General features: G+C 45.5%; 1 protein-coding gene across 9 annotated transcripts in view; it reads left to right on the forward strand.

Annotated features, from left to right (window-relative positions):
* NR2C1 (nuclear receptor subfamily 2 group C member 1) overlaps positions 1 to 21,080 on the forward strand; it is a 93,853-nt gene that overhangs the window by 53,373 nt on the left and 19,400 nt on the right. For 7 of the 9 annotated variants that reach the window (XR_009461693.1, XM_019489326.2, XM_019489319.2 and 4 more), the window contains 6 exons: positions 1,516 to 1,663; positions 2,940 to 3,030; positions 7,055 to 7,239; positions 7,990 to 8,097; positions 16,815 to 16,977; positions 18,534 to 18,655. Coding sequence is in view for 8 of the 9 variants with exons in the window: in XM_019489326.2 (XP_019344871.1) it covers positions 1,516 to 1,663; positions 2,940 to 3,030; positions 7,055 to 7,239; positions 7,990 to 8,097; positions 16,815 to 16,977; positions 18,534 to 18,655 (817 nt within the window). In the remaining variant the exon portion in view is untranslated. The remainder of the gene's footprint in view (positions 1 to 1,515; positions 1,664 to 2,939; positions 3,031 to 7,054; positions 7,240 to 7,989; positions 8,098 to 16,814; positions 16,978 to 18,533; positions 18,656 to 21,080) is intronic. The other 2 variants (XM_019489324.2, XM_014607377.3) reach the window with 1 other exon arrangement.

Raw genomic sequence — 21,080 nt, forward strand, 5'->3', positions numbered from 1 at the left:
ATAGAATCAGATTTGCTATGTTGAGCTTTGGAGCCAGAGGTTCCCCAGGTAGACCAAATTTCCAAAGGAAGCACAAAAAAGGAGATGGTGGTAACCCTTTTGCAAATGAAAGGAACAGCTTCCAGCAAGGGATCCAGACAGGAGAAAACACCTTTTTTAGAGGTCTGTATTGGATTGGCATTGATAAAAGGAAAATTGATGTTATTGGCAATTGGCTTTTTTCACCGGTGTAGCCAGTAATATCACTGATAAGTGCCATGTGCATGTGTGCAGATGCACACATGCATGCGACCAGGAATGCAGCCCAGCAGGTGGAGAGCAGTATCTGGCCAGTAAGTCTGTGGGGGAAAGGGGCATGGGGGAGTAGATAGAGGCCCCCACAGTGAGGAAGGGAATGGGACTGGGACAGGGGCAGGCGCTGCCAGGACAGGACACAGGATGGAGCCATAGGTGGCTTGTCTGGGAGGCACAAGGGGTGGGGGTAGGGGGCAGTTCCTGGCCATTGCATGCATTCCCGGGGGAGGCATGGGGGACATGTGCCCCCTGGATTTGTGCGCAGGGTGAGGGCTCGCTGCTCACCATGGTTCGGGACTGGGGACTGTGCTGGCCTCTTCCGGGCAGGGGGCGCTGGGCCAGAGCTGCACTCGGGGTGGGTGGCAGCAGCACTGGGAGGGGGGCTACAGTGAATTTTGGGTTGGCTGTAGCCCACCCCATAGTCACCCCTCCCAGTGGTGCTGCTGCCCACCCCACCCACCCTGAACACAGCCCCTGCCCAGCCCCCTCCCCCCCCGCCTGGAAGAGGCCAGCACATCTGCTGGCCCTGAGCCCACAACGGGCAGCCCATCCTCTCCCTGTGCTCAAATCTGAGGGGCACATGCCCCCCATGCTTCTGCCAGAGTGCATGCAGTGGCCAGGAGCTGCCGCTCCCCCTCCATCCCCCATGTTCCCCAGATAAGCATCCTGCAGCTCCATCCTGCGCCCTGCCCTGGCTGGGCAATGCCTGTGTCTGCCTCCTGTCCTACTCCCTCCCTCACCATGGGGAGGGCCTCAATCTGCCCACCCCCACAATGCCCATTCCCCCCCATGCCCTCCCCGCCACAGACTTACTGACCAGATGCTGGTCTTCAAGCTGCCAGGCTGCATATCAGCAATTGGATCAGTATCAGCCGAGATGTCTGGTTAATAATCAGCCATCGGTATCAGCCAAAAAAATCTCTATTGGGGCACCTCTATTTTTTTATTTAATCTTAAGTATAAAAATTATTGCCCCTTTAAGTTGTTTGGCATAGGGAGTTTAACAGCTTTGCCATTCTACTAGCCATAACAAAATGTATGTGTTTACCTAAAAACTTAATTGGTGTAACTTCTGTATAAGATCTCCAAAGATGTATTTTAAACTGCAGGGTTCTCTGCTGTAATTGGAAACACAGTGCATTACTTCTTAGGCTGGTGTTTGTGGTGTTATGTCTATTAAATTTTGAGTTGTCACCTAACAGTTATGCACTATTTTGTTAGCTGTTCAGTGTGAGAGGAAGCCTATTGAAGTATCACGAGAAAAATCTTCAAATTGTGCAGCTTCTACAGAAAAGATCTACATCCGGAAAGATCTGCGCAGTCCATTAGCTGCAACTCCAACTTTTGTAACAGACCATGAAACAGCAAGGTACATTTAACATGTATGATATTATAGGGTTATTCATAGGGCCTAGAGTTAAAAGGGTCCTTAAGTGGTCATCTAGCCCAGCCACTTGCTCCAAAGAGATCAACGATCTCTGAAGCATTCCTAATTGATATTCTAGCTTGAGCTTAAAAATACCCAGTGGTGGAGACTACATCCTCCCTAGCTAATCTCTTCCAGTATTTAAGAATCCCTACAGCTAGAAAGTTTTTTCTAATATCCAGTGTAAATCTGTTTTTGCAGTTTAGGCCCATTACTCCTCGTTCTATCATCCGTGGATCTGGAGAACAGTTTGTTACCTTCATATTTGCAGTATCTTTTTACATATTTGAGGACTATAACTGTGTCCCCCTTCAGTAGTCTTTTCTCTGAACTTAACAAAACTAGTTCTTTCAGTATTTACTTGTAGGCCATGTTTTCTAGACTTCTGCTTATTTGTGTTGTTCTTCCCAGGACTATGTCTGTTGCTTGGCATCTTTCATGAAGTATGATGTTAAAACTGGACATAGTATTACAACTGAGGCCTTACTAGTCCTAAGTTTAGTGGAAAGCTTGCTTCATGTTTTAGGCCTGCTCTGCACATCAAATTTAAGGTGTGATTAACCAGTTAGTCATGCCTTAAGTGGTCACCCAGCCACATGTTCAAGCAGTTAATGGTGTGATAAAAAGAGGAATAAGCTACAAAGTTATTCCACAAAATACGTATAATAACTTTGTAGTTGCTTCCTATTATGCCATTACTTGACTTCCCTGTGGCTGGGAGCCCTGTCAGCTGATTGAAATCCTAGCTGGGGGGCCCATGTGCAACCCTGAGAGCTGCTAGCCTCAGGGGGGCTCCCGTACACCCCTGTGACTGGGAGACTATGGCTGCTGTGATCTCCCAGGTGTAAGGGCATACCACACACCTGCACAACTGAGAGATCATAGCAACTGTGGTATCCCAGTCACAAGGATGCATGGGGCACCCCCACAGCTGGGAGCCATGTCAGCTGAGGGGGCTCCCAGATGCAGGAGATAGCTTCTTCCCAGCACAGGGAGAGCCTGGGATTGGACTTCTCCTGCACTAGCAATAAAGTGAGATGGGATCTAATTCACAGTCCTAGTCATGCCTCCTGCCATGCATGTGTGGTTTGGCAGGAGGCACTGTTGTGTGGATTGTGTATTAGATCCCATCATGCCTCTATCTGCACATGTAGAGGGGTTGTTAAATGAAGTAAGATTTGACATCATAAGAGTAAAATATATGCCTTTCTTTTTTCAGGTCAACAGGCCTACTAGAGTCAGGAATGTTTGTTAATATTCATCAGTCTGGAATAAAAAGTGAGCCTACCGTGCTGATGTCACCAGATAAGGTATATGATTACATACCTAAAATACCAAATGAACTTTGATTACAACCAGTTAGGGGCTTTTTGTTTGTTTGTTTTATTGTTCTGATGTGTCAGTGATTTTTTCTTTTTTTTCTGATGTCGGTGTTCAAAAGATTCCTTTTAGAAATATTGACCAACTTTTACAAGATTATCTACTGTTATAGCTATTTCCTTTTTTTTGAAGGCTGACTATAGCCCTGCTTAACAAAAGTATGAAATACTTTTTTGAAAAGTGTGTACTCTTCTTTTTAAAAAAAGGTGTCCTGGGCTTGACTATTTTACATTGCTTAAACTGATAGCTGGATCTTTTCTTGTACTTTTACCAGTAAATTTTAATGTTTGAGGTGCTTAGAGATTAAACCAGGTGAATTTTGTAGGTCTAAAAATAGTTGAGTACCACGTTCAAGTTTGTTAGGGAATATGGACCCTATACATTATCAGAAAGAGAGTTAAAATACTAGCTTTGATTAGGAGAAAAACTAAAACCAGGTGTCTGCCATGAACACAGGAACTGCAGAAAAAGAACCATTGGGAGAAAATGTGTCTGGGCTCTTACAATTTCTCAGTGAGGAAGAACGAATAATTCCAGTGCCAGTGTGGAGACGGCTGATGAGCATGCACTCTAACAAGTTAAATTAATACTAAAAAATGTTTGGGGTTGGAGGGAGGGTTAAGACTTTGTCCCCTTCTACTACGAACCTGAATGGAACAAACCCAACATGCAGTTCTCATGTATGTGTACTGCAGGTATGCTAAAAAATTTGATCTTGTGAAAGTTTGCTCCAATTTTTGGAAGTTGAGAATCTGGAAGAAATAAAACATAAATTCAGGCCACTCTACTGTGCAAAATAGTAAAATTGGTTGAGTGATATGAGGTGTTAATACAAAGTCAGTGTGGCAGGGCACTGTAGGTGCCTGCCACTTTAAGGGTGAGAAGCTAGCAGCCGGCAGGTGCCTGATGAGGGCAGCCATTTTGGATTCAGGGCTGTCCATATAAACAGGGCATTTTTGCTGCTGAAGGCCAGGCAACAACATGGCCTAGCTGCAGGGCTGTAGGTATCATCTGGAGGTAAGGGAAGAGCTGTAGGGGACGGTCAGGAGGCTCCTGGCCCTGGGCATGACCTAAAACTGCACCCTGCTAGGAGTAGGTGGCCTGGTGGGGCGCTCAGTGGTGTGGGAGCCCCCAGGAAATACCAGGCCAGTTATTGCCCTGGTGAAAGGCAGGTAGGGGTGCCTTAACCCTACCCCTCACCTTCGGGTGGGTTTACATACCATCAGAGGTAGTTGGGGCCAGGCATGGCTGTGGCTGCCTGAGCCCCGTGGGGGTGCAGGCCCCGAGGAGAAGAGTGGGGCTGTGTGCGATACCCTGAGGGGGAAAGTTGGGGCCAGGCACAGCTGTGGCCACCTGAGCCCTGCAGGGTGCAGTACCCTGAGGGGGAAAGTTGGGACCAGGCACAGCTGTGGCCACCTGAGCCTACCAGGCAGCAAACCCCGTGGCCCCTCTGTGAGGGGGCAGTCTGGAGCCCCAAGTGAGAGGGGGTGGAAATTAGGACCCCAGTGAGGGGGAGTAGCCCTAGTGAAGGGGGCCGAGATCTGTAGCCCCAAGCGAGGGGGCGGAGTTGTGGAGCCCCAGTGAGGGGGTAGCCCCAAGTAAGGGGTGGAGATCTAGAGCCCCAAGTGGTGGGCGTGATGTGGATCCCCAAGCAAGGGTAGTGGGCCCAGGTAAGTCTTTGGATGCCTGAGGCCGAAGTTTGGGCCAGAGGCTGAGTGAAGGGGGTTCAGCCCCAGAGCGGGGCAGAGATTTGGAGCCCCAAGTGAGGGGGGCATTGTGGAGCCCCAAGCAAGGGGAATAGGCCCAGGAAGTCTTTGGACGCCTGAGGCCGAGGTTTGGGCCAGAGGTCGAGTCGATGGGGGCTCAGCCCTAGAGCGAGAGAAGCGAGTCCTGACCCCAGTAAGTCCTCCACTGCTGGGAGGTTGAGTGTGAGTCGAATGTAACATCTGAGGTAGCACCACAACCTGCTGCCCCAGGGTGGGAGTGAGAGTCCCCTGTAAGACCCTGGGGCACCAATCGTGGTGTCAGGTACCCCAGCTCCCTACATGTAGGAAGGTGGACCAGAGAGAATGTGGGGCTATTGAGGTTGGAAGTAGAGTGCCCCCTCAACTGGTCCATGCTGGGGCCAGAAACAAGATGGTCAAAAGGGCCAGGTGTCCACTGCAAGGAGCACCCAGAGTTGTGGATCTGGGACCCCGCCTGGCCTTGGAGGTGAGGCCAGGGCCTGTGTATGACCAAAGGTCCCGAGTGGAGACCACATCCGAGAGGGGAGCCAGCTACAAGGAGCTCAGCAGCCCAAATGAAGGCGGCATAGGCGGCCTGAGCGGAGGGACCAAAGGGAGGGTCCTACCAGGAGGATTCTGGAGCCTAGTGTGGGGCTGGTGTAACTGTTAACATCTGGATGCCATCTGCAAGACTTGGGCCGTGGTGTAGGGGTGGTACGGAGCTGCAGATGCCCCCTTATATCAGGGTGCAAAGAAAAATGGGCAGCCTTCTGCCTTATTTAACAACTTATTGATCTTCCAACAAGTTGTGGAGGGCAAGAAAGGCGGGCGGCGTGCCTGGAGGCAGGTGGAAGGCCGACGACGGCTGGCCTGGGAGGAGCCCACCTCTCCACAGTCAGTTTGATATTACCATCTGTTTGGATGTTTGGCATCTGTTATATAACAATGCTGAACTCTGAATCAAACTGATGTCAAAATTTTATGGAACATTTAAGACATTAGTAGGCAGAATCCTGTTTATCAACAAACTGGAAAGGGAAAGAGGGAGCTTCTGGCATTGTGTTTGGAGACAAAGCAGTTTGAGCCATGTCTAATTATCAATAGTTCCAACCAATTAATGGCACCCATTAATACCTTGCAGCATAACAAAAACTCCTGCCATTTCCTTCCAGTAGAGTTTAATGGATTGTCACCCTTGATTGATTTATCTCCCAGATAGAAAGAAACAGCAACAATGATGGGTGTCATGGATCTTCCCCAAAAAGGAGACTAGAGAGTAGAAAGAAAGGATTAATCCCAGAGAGGACAGTGCAGAGAGTGTAGTCCCAGAATGGACAGAGGGAACTTGAGTGCCATAATAAAAAACGGTTTGAAGCTGAGCAGTCTGCTGTGCTGCGGGACACCAGAACTCTTAAGGCCTCTCCCCCTCTTCCCTTTAAAACTCCCCTGGGAGCTGACCAAAAAGAAGGAGCTCTCTGAGGTACATCTGCTACAGATCACCAGAGAAGAGCCAGAGTCTCAAAGCCAGAGGCTTGCCCTTTGTAAAGCCATACCAGGGCTGGATTCAGGGGATCTTTCAGAAGAGGGAGACTGAATAAGGCCTCTTCTTGCAGTCGCAAGGCAGAGCTTCCCTTGAAAACAGTGTGATCTGTGACGGGGGGGGCAGGGAAGAGGGGACATATGAAGCACCTAGAGCAATCCGCACTCACCCACGAGTATAGGTGAATAGAAATCCTTAAGCCACTGGTTTTGGAGGGAGATGGGGATAGAGAAGAGGGTTACGGATTGCACAAGTCCTTGCAATTGCAAGAGATGGCACTCAAGATCCCTGTGGTGGGGATGGAGGAGTGCAAGGAGCCCCTGGTGTGCAGAAATGAACTCAGTCCATACAAGCTATGCTGTGTATGATTATGCGCAATAAAAATTTTTCAAAGCAGCAGTAAGTTGTTTTACTGATTTTTACCTTGTTCTGGCTTTTGCAAGTACCACCATTATGAAAAGTATATGTTAACTACTGGTAAAAAGCTAACGGGGAAAAACTTTGAAAATTAGATAGCAGTCTCTATTTATGGCATTATAGGCATTATATTATATCCGCTACTGAAAACAATTATTTTAATATATGTTCTGTATTTAAGATTAAGTCTTCATTCCTTAGTGTGAAAGCTGGATTTTTCCATTCCCATGTGATATCAACGTGAAAGAATTAAAACTGTATTTTTCATCTTAGGTTGATGCATGTCAAGGAGATTTAAGCACGCTGGCAAATGTGGTAACTTCATTAGCAAATCTCAGTAAATCCAAAGACATGTCTCAAAGTAGTGCTGAGGTATCTATGATTGAAAATTTAAGCAATGGAGATACGTCGTTGTCTGAACTCCAGCAAGAAGAACAAGCAAGCAGTGATGTCACAAGGTAAGGCATACTACATCTTTAAATACAGTTATTTTTTATGGTCTCCTTGCCACCTCAGTACAGTACTTACATTTTACACAAAACAATGTAGTTTATCTTCAGGAAAAATCATTACAATGACAAACTGAACATGTTGAAGAATAATCATACAAAGGTTGCTACTTATGTTCTCAATAAAGTAACTTGGTAATTAAGTTCTCTTGTAGAAATAAATACTAGCATACTTATGGTTGAACAACTGCATTCATGTGCCAGACATTGTACAAACCTTTGTTTGTATTTGTTTTCATCTGAATCATTTAAGTGGTGGTGTAGGTGTAAGTAAGATAATTGGCACTACAGCAGCACTAATCCAGTTAATTTTTCTGTCCTGGTCCTGCCCACCCTTTTATCAGCAGCTCATGCAGTGGTCCAAGAGTAGCCAAGGCAGTATTCATTCACTACATACCTTTCATCCTATGAGAACCAAAAGTCTACTATATTATACCAATGCAAATTTGGACTAAATCCACTGGGACAAGGATTGCTGTAAACCCGCACAGCTCTTTTGACTTCAGGAGATGGTCTGGATTATTGATTTAGTGAATTTACTTTGTACAGTATAAATGCAAGTGGATTTTGGCACTTTCTTTTGTTATGTGTCTCTGCCTCACTTGTGTCTTACACAATCTCCACTGAAGTCAGTGAGAGTCTTTTCCATTGACTTCAGTAGGAGCTGGATTGGCCCTTTACTATTCTTTGTCCAACCAGTGCACCAAAAGAGGGAGAGAGGATGCTGAAGAATATAACAGTGTGTGATTATGTACTTCAAGACTCTGTGATGAATGCTTATAAGAACCCAGACATAAGGTTGCACAGGTAAACTTCACCTTCACTTTTCACAAAAATCAAAACTGTGATCTAAGCCTCACTGTATCTAATTCTCTTTATATTTCAGTTAGATCTGTTGTCTCATCTATATCTAGCTAACAGCCCAATTGTCCATATACATTCTTTATGGGTATTTGATAGATCTGTTTATACTTATCAAAGAATCAGATAGATAAAAAGAAAAATAGAGTTATCCTTAATAAAGGACGGCTATGATGTGCATAACAAATGCAAACACCTTTTTCCCATTTCATGATCTCCGATTTAATTTCTTCTGGCCAGGCAGTTATTCTAGATCAGGGGTTTTCAACCTTTTTTAGCAAGTGTACCCCTTCTGGTGTCGGAGGCTGAATGTAGGGTGGGGGGTGGTTCGGGGGGTGGTACTCGCATGCAGCCGCCATCCACCACTCCCATGCCACTGCAGATGTCCACTGTGCCACCACTGCACCCCGCTTTCCCACACCCAGTTCCACATGCAGCTCTGTGGGCTGCTTACAAGCTTCATACCCAGCCAGTTGTGCGCTGCCCATCAGCAGCCCGCAGAGCTGCATGCGCAACCAGCCATGGGAAACCACTGTGGGGTGGTGGTGGCGGTGGCCTCTGCTGCATGCAACACCCCTTTCCCCCACCCCATCAGGCTGGGCGATGCCTATGTGGCCTGCAGAGGGTTGCGCCTGCCCTTGCCCCCACCCCTCCAGCCCTGATCCTAGGAGTGGGCATAGAAACACACCCCCCTGCCATTGAGACTCTCGTAGTGGCCATTCAGGAGAGTGAGCTGGGGTGGGGAGGTGCCGCGGTGTGCTAGATGGGGCTGGCGGCACCTAGTGTGCCCCTCCCCCAGGTAACAGACAGACGCCCTGGGGGAGACGCCGCCACAGCACCCTGGGGTGCTCTTCGTCCCCACCCACCCGCGCATGCATACCCCAAAAGACCTTTCTAAGTACCCCTGGAGGTACACATACTCTTGGCTCATAACCCCTGCTCTAAATGTTCCTTTCTTTCAAATGTTACCTTGCAATTTCTGCTTATGAAGAAGGCAGCATAGAGGTGCACCTTATAGACTAACTGAATCAGAGCTGCATAAGCTTTTGTGAGCCCTAGCTCAGGGGTTGTCAGCTGGGGGTACATGTACCCCTAGGAGTACTTGGGAAGGTCCTAGGGGGTACGCTTGGGCAGGTGGGGACAGAGCACCACCACCCTGCACCGCCGCCTCCCAGGAGCAGAGCCGGGGGAGGGGGGCAAGGGCAGTGGCCACTATCTGCCACCTGGAATGCCGCTTTCCCATAGCCAGTTGCACGTGTGGTTCTGTGGGCTGCTGACGGGTGGCGTGTGATTGGTCGGGTGCAAGGTCTGTCAGCAGCCTACGGAGCTGCATGTGTGACCGGCTGTGGGAAAGCGGGGCATGGCAGCGGCAGTGTGGGATGGTGAGTGGGTGTGGTGGCTGCCACATGTCCGGCCACTGCCACCAGAAGGGGTACACTTCTTTAAAAAGGTTGAAAACCCCTAGCTTATTTCATCACATGCACCAGTTCACCAAAATGAGAGAGTGGATTCTGAAGAATAGAACTGTGTGGTTATACTTCAAGACTTTGTGAAGCAATTTTGGTTTCTATGGCATAAAATGCATTCTTGCTCCTGGAGAGATACAACACAAAGTTCATGCTGATGGATCCATTTCAGTTGATTGCTCAAACCTTGGTGTGTTGTTGTCTTTTGTTTCATGTTGTTGTCTTTTCGTTCTACATCACATAACATCTAAGCATGTGACATCATATGCAGGATTACCTCTCCTCTGTCTACAAACAGGGATCAGCTTAATATACATTTTTGGTGCACACAGCATGTGTATGATGTTCCTAGTTCCTCTAAGTGCTGAGATTTGGTGAAAGAGCTATGAGAATAGCATGCGTAGGAGTTCCCTTTTAACCCCCTGTACCAACTGGAACAATAGGAAACAATCAGTTTTAACCATTGAGCCATAGGCAGTGTACAAATTTTACAGGGTACTTTTACATTTCACAGAAGACACTATTTCACATCACCTTACAAGAGCTAAGAGCAGTACCTGGGGTATGCAAGGGACACTTATTCCTGTTCAAGCAGAAGCACTTCTGTTCAAGCTTATTGGACAACATGACCATAGCTCAGGGATAGGCAATGTTTTTTTGGCCAGAGTGCCAAAAAACACCGTAATGCCTACCTTGGAAGGTGCCAGAGTGCCGGCATGGCAGAAAAACAAAATGAGGGCAAAGGGTACATGGCAGGATGCCCTGCTTGTGCCCCACAGCCCATGCTCTGTGGCTGCCAGCAGCTACCCTGGCTCTGGGTAGCTGCTGGAGCCCGGGCTGCTCCCAGCAGGGCTTGCAGTGTCCCAGCTGCCTGCTGGGAGCAGCCCAGGATCCCGGCTGCCAGCAGCTCCCCAGAGCCGGGGCCGGCTGCAGCCGGGAGGCTCCAAACAGCCGTGCTGGGCTCTGGCATCAGCTCTACACCAGCGTGTGCAGGTGCACCTTGAAGTGGGCAGTGGGGGAGGGCCCTGAGGCAGTGCAGCCCCTGTCTCTCCGTCGCTCCTAGCATGGAGGTGATGAGCCTGGCGCAGCTGTTTGGAGCCAGCCCAGGCTCTGGGCAGCTGCAGCAAGGAGCGGGCAGAGTGCAAACAGCTCTGCCAGGCTGCACAGCTCTGGCATCAGCTCTGTGCTAGGGGCAACTGCACGGGCACCTCAGGGCAGGCAGCTGGAATGCTGCAAGCCCTGCTGGGAGCAGCCCGGGCTCCATTGCTGGCAGCAGCTACCCGGAGCCGGGGCTGGCTGCAGCCGGGAGGCTCTAAACAGCTGTGCCAGGGGTTGCCAACCCCTGCCATAGCTTATCAGATAAACAAACCTGAGGAAACCCAATCCTCCCAGGCATGTATGTGAGCAGTAAGACTCTTGAATTGGTGTATGCATCATCCATTTACCTTAATCCTTTCCTAATCGTCAGAACATTGTCGCCAGCAGTCCATGTAGGCATCACAGAGATTATGAAAGGTATTTCTTGATTCAGTGGCACAACTGGTGTTTCAGAGTTAGGGTAACTGGTTTGCAACCAGTATGAAGAAGAACTATTAAAAAATTTTGTTTCAGGGCTGGTACAAGTTAAGGCTGTTTGAGAGAGACTTTTGCGATCAAATGGTCAAGTCAGCTTTTACACATTTCTGCCAATGCTATTAATACTAAGGATCCTAAGGAAAACTGAACAGGATAGAGTAAAGCTCAGTCTAGTAACCTCTCTGTGGCCATGAAAATTCTTGTTTCCTTCTCCAAACTTCTGTCCAGTTCCTGATAATGGTAATGCTCTATCAGAGCCATTGCAGTCTGTGTGGCCTGTCTAAAGATATCAAAACTAAGATGTGTGCAGGAAAGCAGAATGGAGCTACAGTAAGGTAATGTTGCAGTTCTTCATGAAAGCTCCGTTCACCATTCTCCTACTTAGTGCACTGCTGGGTAGTCTCTCCCTAGGGAATGCACATGGAGGCAAGTACTTGAAAAAAGGTTACTTTTGCCATTCAGTAACTGGAGTTTTTCAATAAGTGTTCATTCCACTTCCTAATGTCCTTTGCATGGTTTTCGGGTTTCTGTGCTATAGGTAAGTGGAGACTCGTAATATGGCAACAACAGGAGTGGCAGTTGGTCATGCATCCTCCTTTAAGCCCCATGCACTGAACCAAGGGCTGTATCAGTCACATTGTGGGATCAGAAGGTGGATGAGGCACTCTTCAGACAGGTGACAAATCTGTCCAAGAGCCATGGGATGGTACTGATGGGAGACATCAATTTTCTGGACATCTGCTGGAAAATAAAATGTCCAGCCATTTTCTCATTTGTGTGGAGGACAACTATGTGTTCTAGAAAGCAGAGGATACAACTGGGGGATCCTCTATCTTGGATCTTGTCCTACAAGCAGGGAAGAACTTGTGGAGGATGTGAAGGTGATTGGTAACTTGGGAGGAAGTGATCATGATATGATAGAATCCTAGATCCTGAGGCAGGGAAAGCATGAGGTCAGCAAAACTAAGATGCTAGATTTCAAAAAAGCAGTTTTAACCAGACTGAGGGATCTAATAGGCATGGGGCCATGAGAAGACAGACTGAAGGGTAAAGGCACCCAGGAGGGCTTGGAGGTTCTAAAAGGCACAGTATTGAAATCCCAACAAGAAACTGTCCCAACATGATGGATGCACAAGAAGAATGGCAGGAGACCAATGTGGCTGCAGAAAGAGATTCTAAAATGCCTCAAATGCAAAAGGAAAACATGCAGGCAATGGAAGAATGGGCAGGTCACCAAGGAAGCATACCAGGAAATAGCAAGAACCTGCAGGGACAAAATCAGGAAGGCAAAGATAAAAAAAAAAAAAGAAGTTGCACCTGACAGAGGAGTTAAGAACAACAAGAAGAGGTACTATGTATGTTGGCCAGAAAAGAAGGACCAAGAACCGGTCCTCTGTTAACAAGCTGGGCGGAACTCTTAACAGAAAATACAAAGGAAGTGGATCTACTCAACAGTTACTTTGCCTCGGTCTTCACAAAAAAAAAATTAAGCTGTAGCCAGATACCTAATAAGGATTATCTGGGTAAGGAAGGGGACAAGCTGAGGAAGGAGATAACAAAGGAGACAATCAGAGAGGTTTTGATGGGTCTGAGTGAATTCAGGTTAGCAGGGCCAAATGAACTTTGTCCCAGGATATTGCAGGCACTAGCAGAGGAGATCCTTTGGCAGTCATCTTTATGAAGTTGTGGGAGATGGGCCAGATTCCAGAGGACTGGAAAAGGGCCAACATAGTTCCCAGGGACCTACAGACTGCTTAGCCTCACAATACTTGAGAAATTCTGGGAGAATACCCTAAGAAAGGCCAGTTGCAAGCATCTGAAGGAGGAAAAGCTGATCACAAGCAGCCAACATGGATTTATGAAAAACAAATTGTGTCAAACAAACTTGATCTCCTTAACCAAGTAACTGCTGGGTGGATGAAGGGAATGGTGTAGATATAATGTATCTGGACTTCAGCAAGGCTTTTGATGAGGTGCCACATGACATTCTCACAAAGAAACTGGAGAAATGTGAGTTGGAAAAACTACTATAAGGTGGAACAAGAACTGGCTTAATCTCAAGCAAAGGGTAATTGTCAATGGGTCAGTGTCAGAATGGCAAGAGGTATCAAGTGAAATCCCACAGAGGTCTGTCTTGGGCTTAATGCTGTTCAATGCAATTATTAATGATTTGGAAGCTGGCATAGAAAACTTCCTGAGCAAGTCTGTAGATGATGTGAAACTGGGAAAGATTGCAAACATTGGAGGATGCAAGCACAATTAGAAGGATCTTGACAGATTGGAAAGTTAGGCTAGGGCTAACAGGATGAAATTTGATGCAGACAAAAGCAGGGTGCTACACCTTAGGGAGAACAATCAAAATCAAATATAAAATGAGTGACACTTGGCTGGTTGGCAGCACTATGGAAAAGGACTTGGGAGTCTTGGTAAATCACAAGACTCAATATGAGTCTGCAGTGCAATGCAGCCGCATGGAAGACAAATGCAGTTTTGGGGTGCCTCAATAGAAGCATTAGGTACAGGGCATGGGTGGTGATAGTGCCTCTCTACTCAGCACTAGTTAGGCCTCATCTGGAGCATTGTGTGCTGTTCTGGGTTCCACGTTTTAAAATGGACATGGAGAAGTTAGAGAGGGTCCAGAGATGGGCAACAGACAGTAAAGGGCTTGGAAAGCAAGTCATATGAGGAAAGGCTGAAGAAGCTAGTTTTGTTCAGCTTGTGGGAAGATGCTTAAGAGGGATCACGATAGTTGTTTACAAACATTTCAAGGGCTTCCATAAAGAAGAGGGAAAGCACCTTTTCTTTTTTGCTGCAGAAAGGAGGGCATGGACCTACGGCTTGAAGTTGCAGCAAAGTAAGTTGAGATTGAGCACCTGGGAAAAACTTCTTCACTGATAAAATAGTCACTACAGTAGACCACCTAGGGAAGTTGTGGACTCTCCATCACTGGAGGTGTTCAAGGCAAGGTTAGACACCCACTGGGCAGGGATGATCTAGGCGTAGCTATTCCTATATTCTACTATGGGGATTTCCCATGCTTCTGGGCTTTGCTGGTTGCCCCTATCCCATTTTACTACATGTCAGGGTGTTTTTAAGCCTCCCTCAGAGTCATTGGGTATTGGCTACAGCAAAGGCTGGTGACTTTTCCTGGGGTGTGCCAGTGCTCCTTCTGGGACCAAACCTGTGGAGGTTCCTGGCTAGAGCTTCTTGCTTCTCCACTAGGGTTTAGACCGATCACCATGTTTGGGATCAGGAAGGAATTTTACCTCGCGGTCAGATTGGTATAGACCAGGGGTGCCCAACCTTTTTGAATGTGGGGCCGGATCACGAACTTTTTATCACCCAGTGGGCTGGCAAGCCATGTTCAAAGACCTCACAGGAAATGGTATTGCATCAGGAAGTGATGTCATGTAACCTTTGACACCAATGAAGTTGCAGGAAGTGACAATGAACAGGACATCATTTTTCTGTGCAGGGGATGGACTAGATTAGGGCTGCCCAGCTGACTACCTGCAAGCCACATGTAGCCCATAAAGGGCCAGGATGTCGCCTACAGTCTACATGGGGTCTGCAAGCAGTTAATATATAGGGCATGGGCCTGGGCAGCCACCTCTCCCACTGCTGTGCAAGGGGGAAAGGCTGCGGTGGCGGGGGGGGGGGAGGAGTGGTCCATGTCCTGCTATTGTAGCCTGTGTGGCTGAGGATGGGGGGCTGCATGCTAATGGAGCAGCCCGTGCAGTGAGGGGGTTCTAGGGGCCCACCCCCACCACGTGCAGCCTGTGCAACACATGTTGGTATCATCTGGGGCCCACAGCCTTACTAGATCTGAACAGCCCTGGACTAGCTTATCCTTGAGATCTCTTTCACGTCTCTGCAGTATATGCCTACAATTTCTATTTAATTAACCACAATGACCATGTTACTTCCTGTTACTGGTTAACTGTTTTCTTTTAAAATTAAGACCACAGTAAAGTTAAATACCTGCATATAACACCAAGGGACATCCTTGATTTAGCACAACAAGCTTGTTTTCAAAGATGACTGCAGCTGGAGCCATAAGGGGAAGTTTGTGCTGTCCATTTCTGCCAACATAAAGTGTGTGCGAGTGTCCTTTACTAACTTGATCATGGTCATTGTGGTTAATTAAATAGAAATTGTAGGCATATACTGCAGAGACGTGGAAGAGATCTCAAGGATAAGCTAGTCTAGGGCTGTTCAGATCTGGTGAGGCTGTGGGCCCCAGATGACACCAGCATGTGTTGCACGCTGTGGGGGTGGGCCCCTAGGACCCCCTCACTGCATGGGCTGCTCCAGCAGCATGCAGACCCCCATCCTCAGCCATGCAGACTACATTAGGAGGACCTGAACTGCCTGGACATAGAGCGCATCTGGGCTGGGCTCCTCCTGCCTCCCGCCCAGCCCGGCTCCGGCAACTGCATGCCCTGCAGCCCTGGCCCTGAGGTGCCCCCAGCTCTGTGCGGGGCCTTACCCAGTGCCTCTGTTTACCACGCATGCGGGCAGGGTGCAGGCCATGCTGCAGCTCCCCCAGCCGTGCGCCGGGGGCAAGAGGCAGAGCCAGAGAAGAAGTCCAATTAGGCGTGGCTGGGGCAGCACCGCACCACGCAGCCCTTGGGGCAGTGGCGGCAGGACCTGGCTTACATGATGAGCCCGGTCCCGCGGGGGTAAGCAGCTCCCCTCCCCTCGCTACCGGCTGGGGCCCGCGGCCCAGCCCTGCCCGCCTCGCCTCGCTGCTGCCCCACCGCCACCACCGCCGTGGAGTGTGGAGCAGGCGCTAGAACTCCTCGCCTGTCCCGAGCAAGGGACCTAGGGGCAGCGAAAATGGCTTGGCGGGCCGCATGTTGGACAAACCTGGTAAAGACTGTGGGGTTTTTTTTCTTTCTTCTGTAGCAGGGGGTGTGGCCCTTTACCCAGGATCTCTTGAACCTATATTAACAACATTTTATGGAAGCAGGATGTTGGTTGCCATGGTTTCCCTGTTTTACCTGTGGCAGGTTAAGGCATTAGGTTTGTGTTGTGTCAGGGTTGATGATAGTCTATTATGTAGAGTTTAGATTATGGTTTGTATGGGATGGCTTGGATAGGGATGATCCTGTTTCAGGCAGGGAGTTGGACTACGAGATGACCTTCACAGGTCTCTTCCAGCCCTACTTTTCTATGATTCAAGGACCCTGTGACCACAGATTTCATCATCTTTCTTTTCTGGCCCGTCTTCTTCTTAAACGATGTCTCTATTAGACCAGAAGGGCTCAACTTTTTGGCCCTGCAAGCCAGATGAGTGGCTCATGGTTAGTCTGTGGGCCACATGGAGTCTGTTCACCAGGATCAGGCCCTGGAGCCTGGCACTGGGGAACAGTATCAGTGCTCTCTCCTGCTGCCAAATTTCCAGACTGCTGGGGAGTTTCACGGCCTGGATGACACAGTTGTCTCGCAGGTTGGGGATTGAACATCCCTGTATTAAACAAAAAAAAAAAGGGGAGAGAGAGCGCAAACATGATACAGGGAACAAAGTGTACATCTAAATATAAGTGACAAGCTGATACAGACTGGCTATGCTGAGGACTACATTAAACTGAGATTTTTCTCTCTTTCGTCTTCTCATAGGGCATTCGATACTCTTGCAAAAGCATTAAACCCTGGAGAGAATGCAGCATGTCAAAATTCAGAAAGTATTGAAGCCAGCGTACATTTGCTTGGTGGAGAAGCAAGCATGAATATTGTTGAAATAGAGGGGCCACTTCTCAGCGATGCACATGTAGCTTTCAGGGTATTTTTATACTTTTTGACAATTTATAAATATTATAACAATATTCTTATCAATATTAAAAGTTCAAGAACTGGATGCATATTTGTTGTTTGACTTTATTAGTATTCATGTTCTGATGAATGCACTGCTTTTGTTCAATGGTTAGCTGCTACTTGTTCAGGAAAATTAACTTGCCTCCTGACTTTTGGTAGCACAGTTCATTATGTATCTTATATTTCCTTCAAAATCAGATGGCAAACCAAAACTAGGGGATTTAAACCTCTGTGTTGTTGCAAAGCAGCAGAGAATGTCAAATTTTACAAATATTATATGTTTTAATCCTAGACAAATGGGTTAAATTTGTTCCGTGGTTAGATCTGTGGCCCAGAGGTGCCTTTGTGTTAGTGATTCTCCTTTGTTTGCATATCCAGTTGCCATATGGCATTGTGACTTTGACCATTATGGAAAATGGCAACAGAATGAGACACTTTTTTTTCCAGAAGGCGCCAAATACTACTCATTTTTATTTCCACCCTGTGAGCCTACAGAACTTTCTCTATATTTGTCCTTTATTAACATATGCAGACCACACGAGCACATCAAAGGTTCTTCAATGCTGATCTTACATTGGACATTGTGTCCCTTACAATCAGCCCTTGTTTTGTTGCCTGGTAATCAAAAATTTAGTGTAAATCCTAGAACAAAATTTTCTTTTCTTAAACTGCATTTATCCATGTGGTTTTAATTGCATTGTTTATATAATAGCCAAATGTTAATCTATGAGGGCAATTCAAAACTTTGGGTCAAGTCCTGCTTCCCTTAATCATGCAGGTAAGCCCACTGTTTTTTAGTATAATTACCTGTAAGAGATTTTTAGCCATTGCTGGTTGTTGTAAAAAACTTATTTTCTTGAGCAGTTCTAGAGCATCAGGCATCTTGTGTGTGCTAAGCATCATGTGTATCATATTCAGACATGAGAACAGTATATATATTTGTAAAGTAAATAATTAAAAATTGCAAACCAAAGAACTTTTAAAATACCTTTTCTTCCTAAAACTAGTAATTTTGGCAATTCACCTAATTTTTCAGGCCATTTATTCCACTCCTCTGGGGAAAGCTATGGAAAGGTATGATGCCTCCCAATTTTTTTAATATACATATATGTGTGTATATATATATATATATCTATTTCTGTAAATGTAAGGAACTTGATCAAAATATACTTAAGGCATATCTTCTAAAAATAATTCTATTAAAAATGTCTCAAAAGTTTTCATTAAAACATAATTTGGATCTTTTATCTCTGAATTTCCTAGATATGATCACTTGTCTAATGTGTGGAATTCAGTTACATTTGCCCTATTTTTTGTTGCTTGTAATTATATATGAATTTAACAATTGTGGCTAATATTGAACAAAGGCAGTCATAAAATTTATTTTGAGATTGTTTCTTGTATTATTTTTATTTTTTTAAATGATCAAACTTTTCCATGTGAAAGATCCTCAGTTTTTTTTTTCTGATTAAAATTTTATGAAGGCAGAAATCTAACTAACTGTACAACTCTTTTTGGTACCAGCTCACCATGCCTTCTCCTATGCCTGAATACCTGAATGTTCATTATATCTGTGAATCAGCTTCCAGACTGCTCTTCTTGTCCATGCACTGGGCACGTTCCATTCCTTCCTTCCAAGCCCTAGGGTAAGTATTCCAAAATTCTTTAAATGACTAAAATAGATTGCTTATTCTGAAATATATATTTTACACTGAGGAGTTTTAACAGTTTGAATTTCACATTTGAAAAAAATCACTATCTTTTTCTGTTTAAAAGTATTGTCAGCACATTTTTTTAAAAATTAAACACATTTGTTAGAATTGTTTTGTAGAGCTTTGTGATATTCTCTGACAAATAGTAAAATTGGTGAAAAAATGCCATTCGGGCTTATTAAAAAAGTATTCACAAGTTCAAGCCAGTTTTCTCAGCCTTGTTTGACAAAACTGTTGGAAAGGTATAAGGCGTGGTAGTGTCCCTTTTTATCATCTCAGTGGTTAAGACATTGACCCAGGATGTGGCAGACTTGAGTTCAATTCTCACAGCTGCCTGAAAGAATTTGAACCATTATGTCCACCTCCCAGTTTAGGTGAATGTCCTAAGCACCAGGCTAGAAATTATTCTGGTGCAGGGCACTCATTGCCTCCTTTGCATAGGCTGCTTTGCATAATTATTTTTTTTTCTAGACCAGGGACTAGAATGCAAGGGTAGCTCACTCTTCATCACTCAGTTGAAGAGTCATTTTTGTATCCTGCCATGTTTCTTAATACATACATGATTGTATACAAAGAATAACAACTTCAGCAGAAGAGTTTGAGGAGTACCCCTCTGAGAATACTTTCTAGCTTAGAAGTCCTGATGTTTTTCTGGGAGATGAAAGACACAAGTTGAAATCGCCTCCTGCCTATTTCAGGAAAGGGATTTGAACCCACATAACACCCCCATATCCCTCCCCAATTAAATTCAGTCCAAAAAAATAAATGTAGTCAATCCAAACCAAAACAATCAGTTCTTCATACCACCCTACTAGTTGTATTCTGCAAGTGAAAAAGTGAAGAACTGCTTTAAAATTATGCTGTGTCACTTCCAAAAATGAAAATCTATGTTTGACTGTTGGCAGGGAACTAACCTTGTATATTTATAATATCACTTTTTTGATTAGTGAATTTCTGGCAAGTCATGACTTCCTGTCGTTCTTGAATTGTATGCGGTGAGATTGCCCTCAGCCTGCATTCACAATGAGGATGCTTATCCAAATTTATCAAAGAAAGCTAGACAGTGGGGTTTGCTGTATTTCTGGGACACATATTGTTCTGTTTTTGGAAATCATTTAGTGGGACTACTACTACTACTACAATAATTTGCCTATTACAGAAGATGTGAGATGGGTTAGCAAGGTTTAGCAAGCATTGAAGGGGGGATTGTTGTTTGTTTGTTTTTTAAGAGGATGGGAGTTGTGAGAACTAAATTGCATCTGCTCACTAAAAACAGTTGACATGCTCGATAAAGTTTCCATTGTCACCAATAGAATATATTTCTTAAATTTCTTATTTTTCCTATATTTTAATCCCCTTTCATATGAGGGAACATACTTAGTTCCTAAATAGAAGGAACCGTTTCTCTGGAATTTTCCCAGATATTAGAGCAACTGTGGTATTAGAGCACCCATGATTAAAATGAAATGTACTTTTGCCAGACATAATTCATGCTGGTCTCTGCTCTTGTGTATATAATGTCTTTGATAAATTCCGTGTGATTGTCTTGATTGGTGTTTTTGTTTCCTCCTTGTGACTAAATCACATAATGAAGCACTTGGTGAGAGAATGGAAAGGCAATAGGTAATATTGCAAGTAGCCTCAAATACCTGTTCATATCCATCTGAGCACTAGGAGGAAGATGTTTTGCGACTCTAAATGTTAGAGGCATCTGTACTGTTAAAATAATTTATGTTTCTATGGTATTAAGGAGCATTGGTATTAAGGAGCGTTGCTTTTGAATTGTCAATTAGCTGTAAGGACAGATGATTTGTAATTGTCATGTGTGTTTGCTCAAGTGTTGGAATAAAGGTGATTCTACAGAATATAATCATAAAGAAAGATACATTTCACGTAGCAAACCTTCCATTTTGAAGGGGAAAGAAAAAAGTAAATATTTCCCTTCCCAACAAAGAAAAGCCCTGAAATGCAATAAAATGAAATACTATAAAAGATAAAGAAATGGAATAAAGTCTAAAAGTGATGATTTTTACATAGCACTCTTCATCCAGCAGGATTTCCAAGCAGTTTACACATTAATACAGTAAATTAAAAGGGTTTATAATAAAAACAGTGCAAAAATAGTACCAAAGGATAGCATGCTTAAAAGCTATCTAAAGCATAGAAGCTGAATCTTTGCAAAAGAGTTGACAGGAAACAAACATAAAACTTGTCATTTAATTATTCAGCAATAACCCTCTATTCAAATGTGTTTGGATGCTTTGGTGAGGAAAGGAAATATATATTAGATAGACAAATACAAGTATTCCCTTCTTTTTTTGTCAGGGAACTTTCCTTCTCCTCTCCCTCCACCCCCCCG

Source organism: Alligator mississippiensis, chromosome 4 (genome assembly GCF_030867095.1).
Source record: "Alligator mississippiensis isolate rAllMis1 chromosome 4, rAllMis1, whole genome shotgun sequence".
NCBI classification, from domain to species: domain Eukaryota; kingdom Metazoa; phylum Chordata; order Crocodylia; family Alligatoridae; genus Alligator; species Alligator mississippiensis.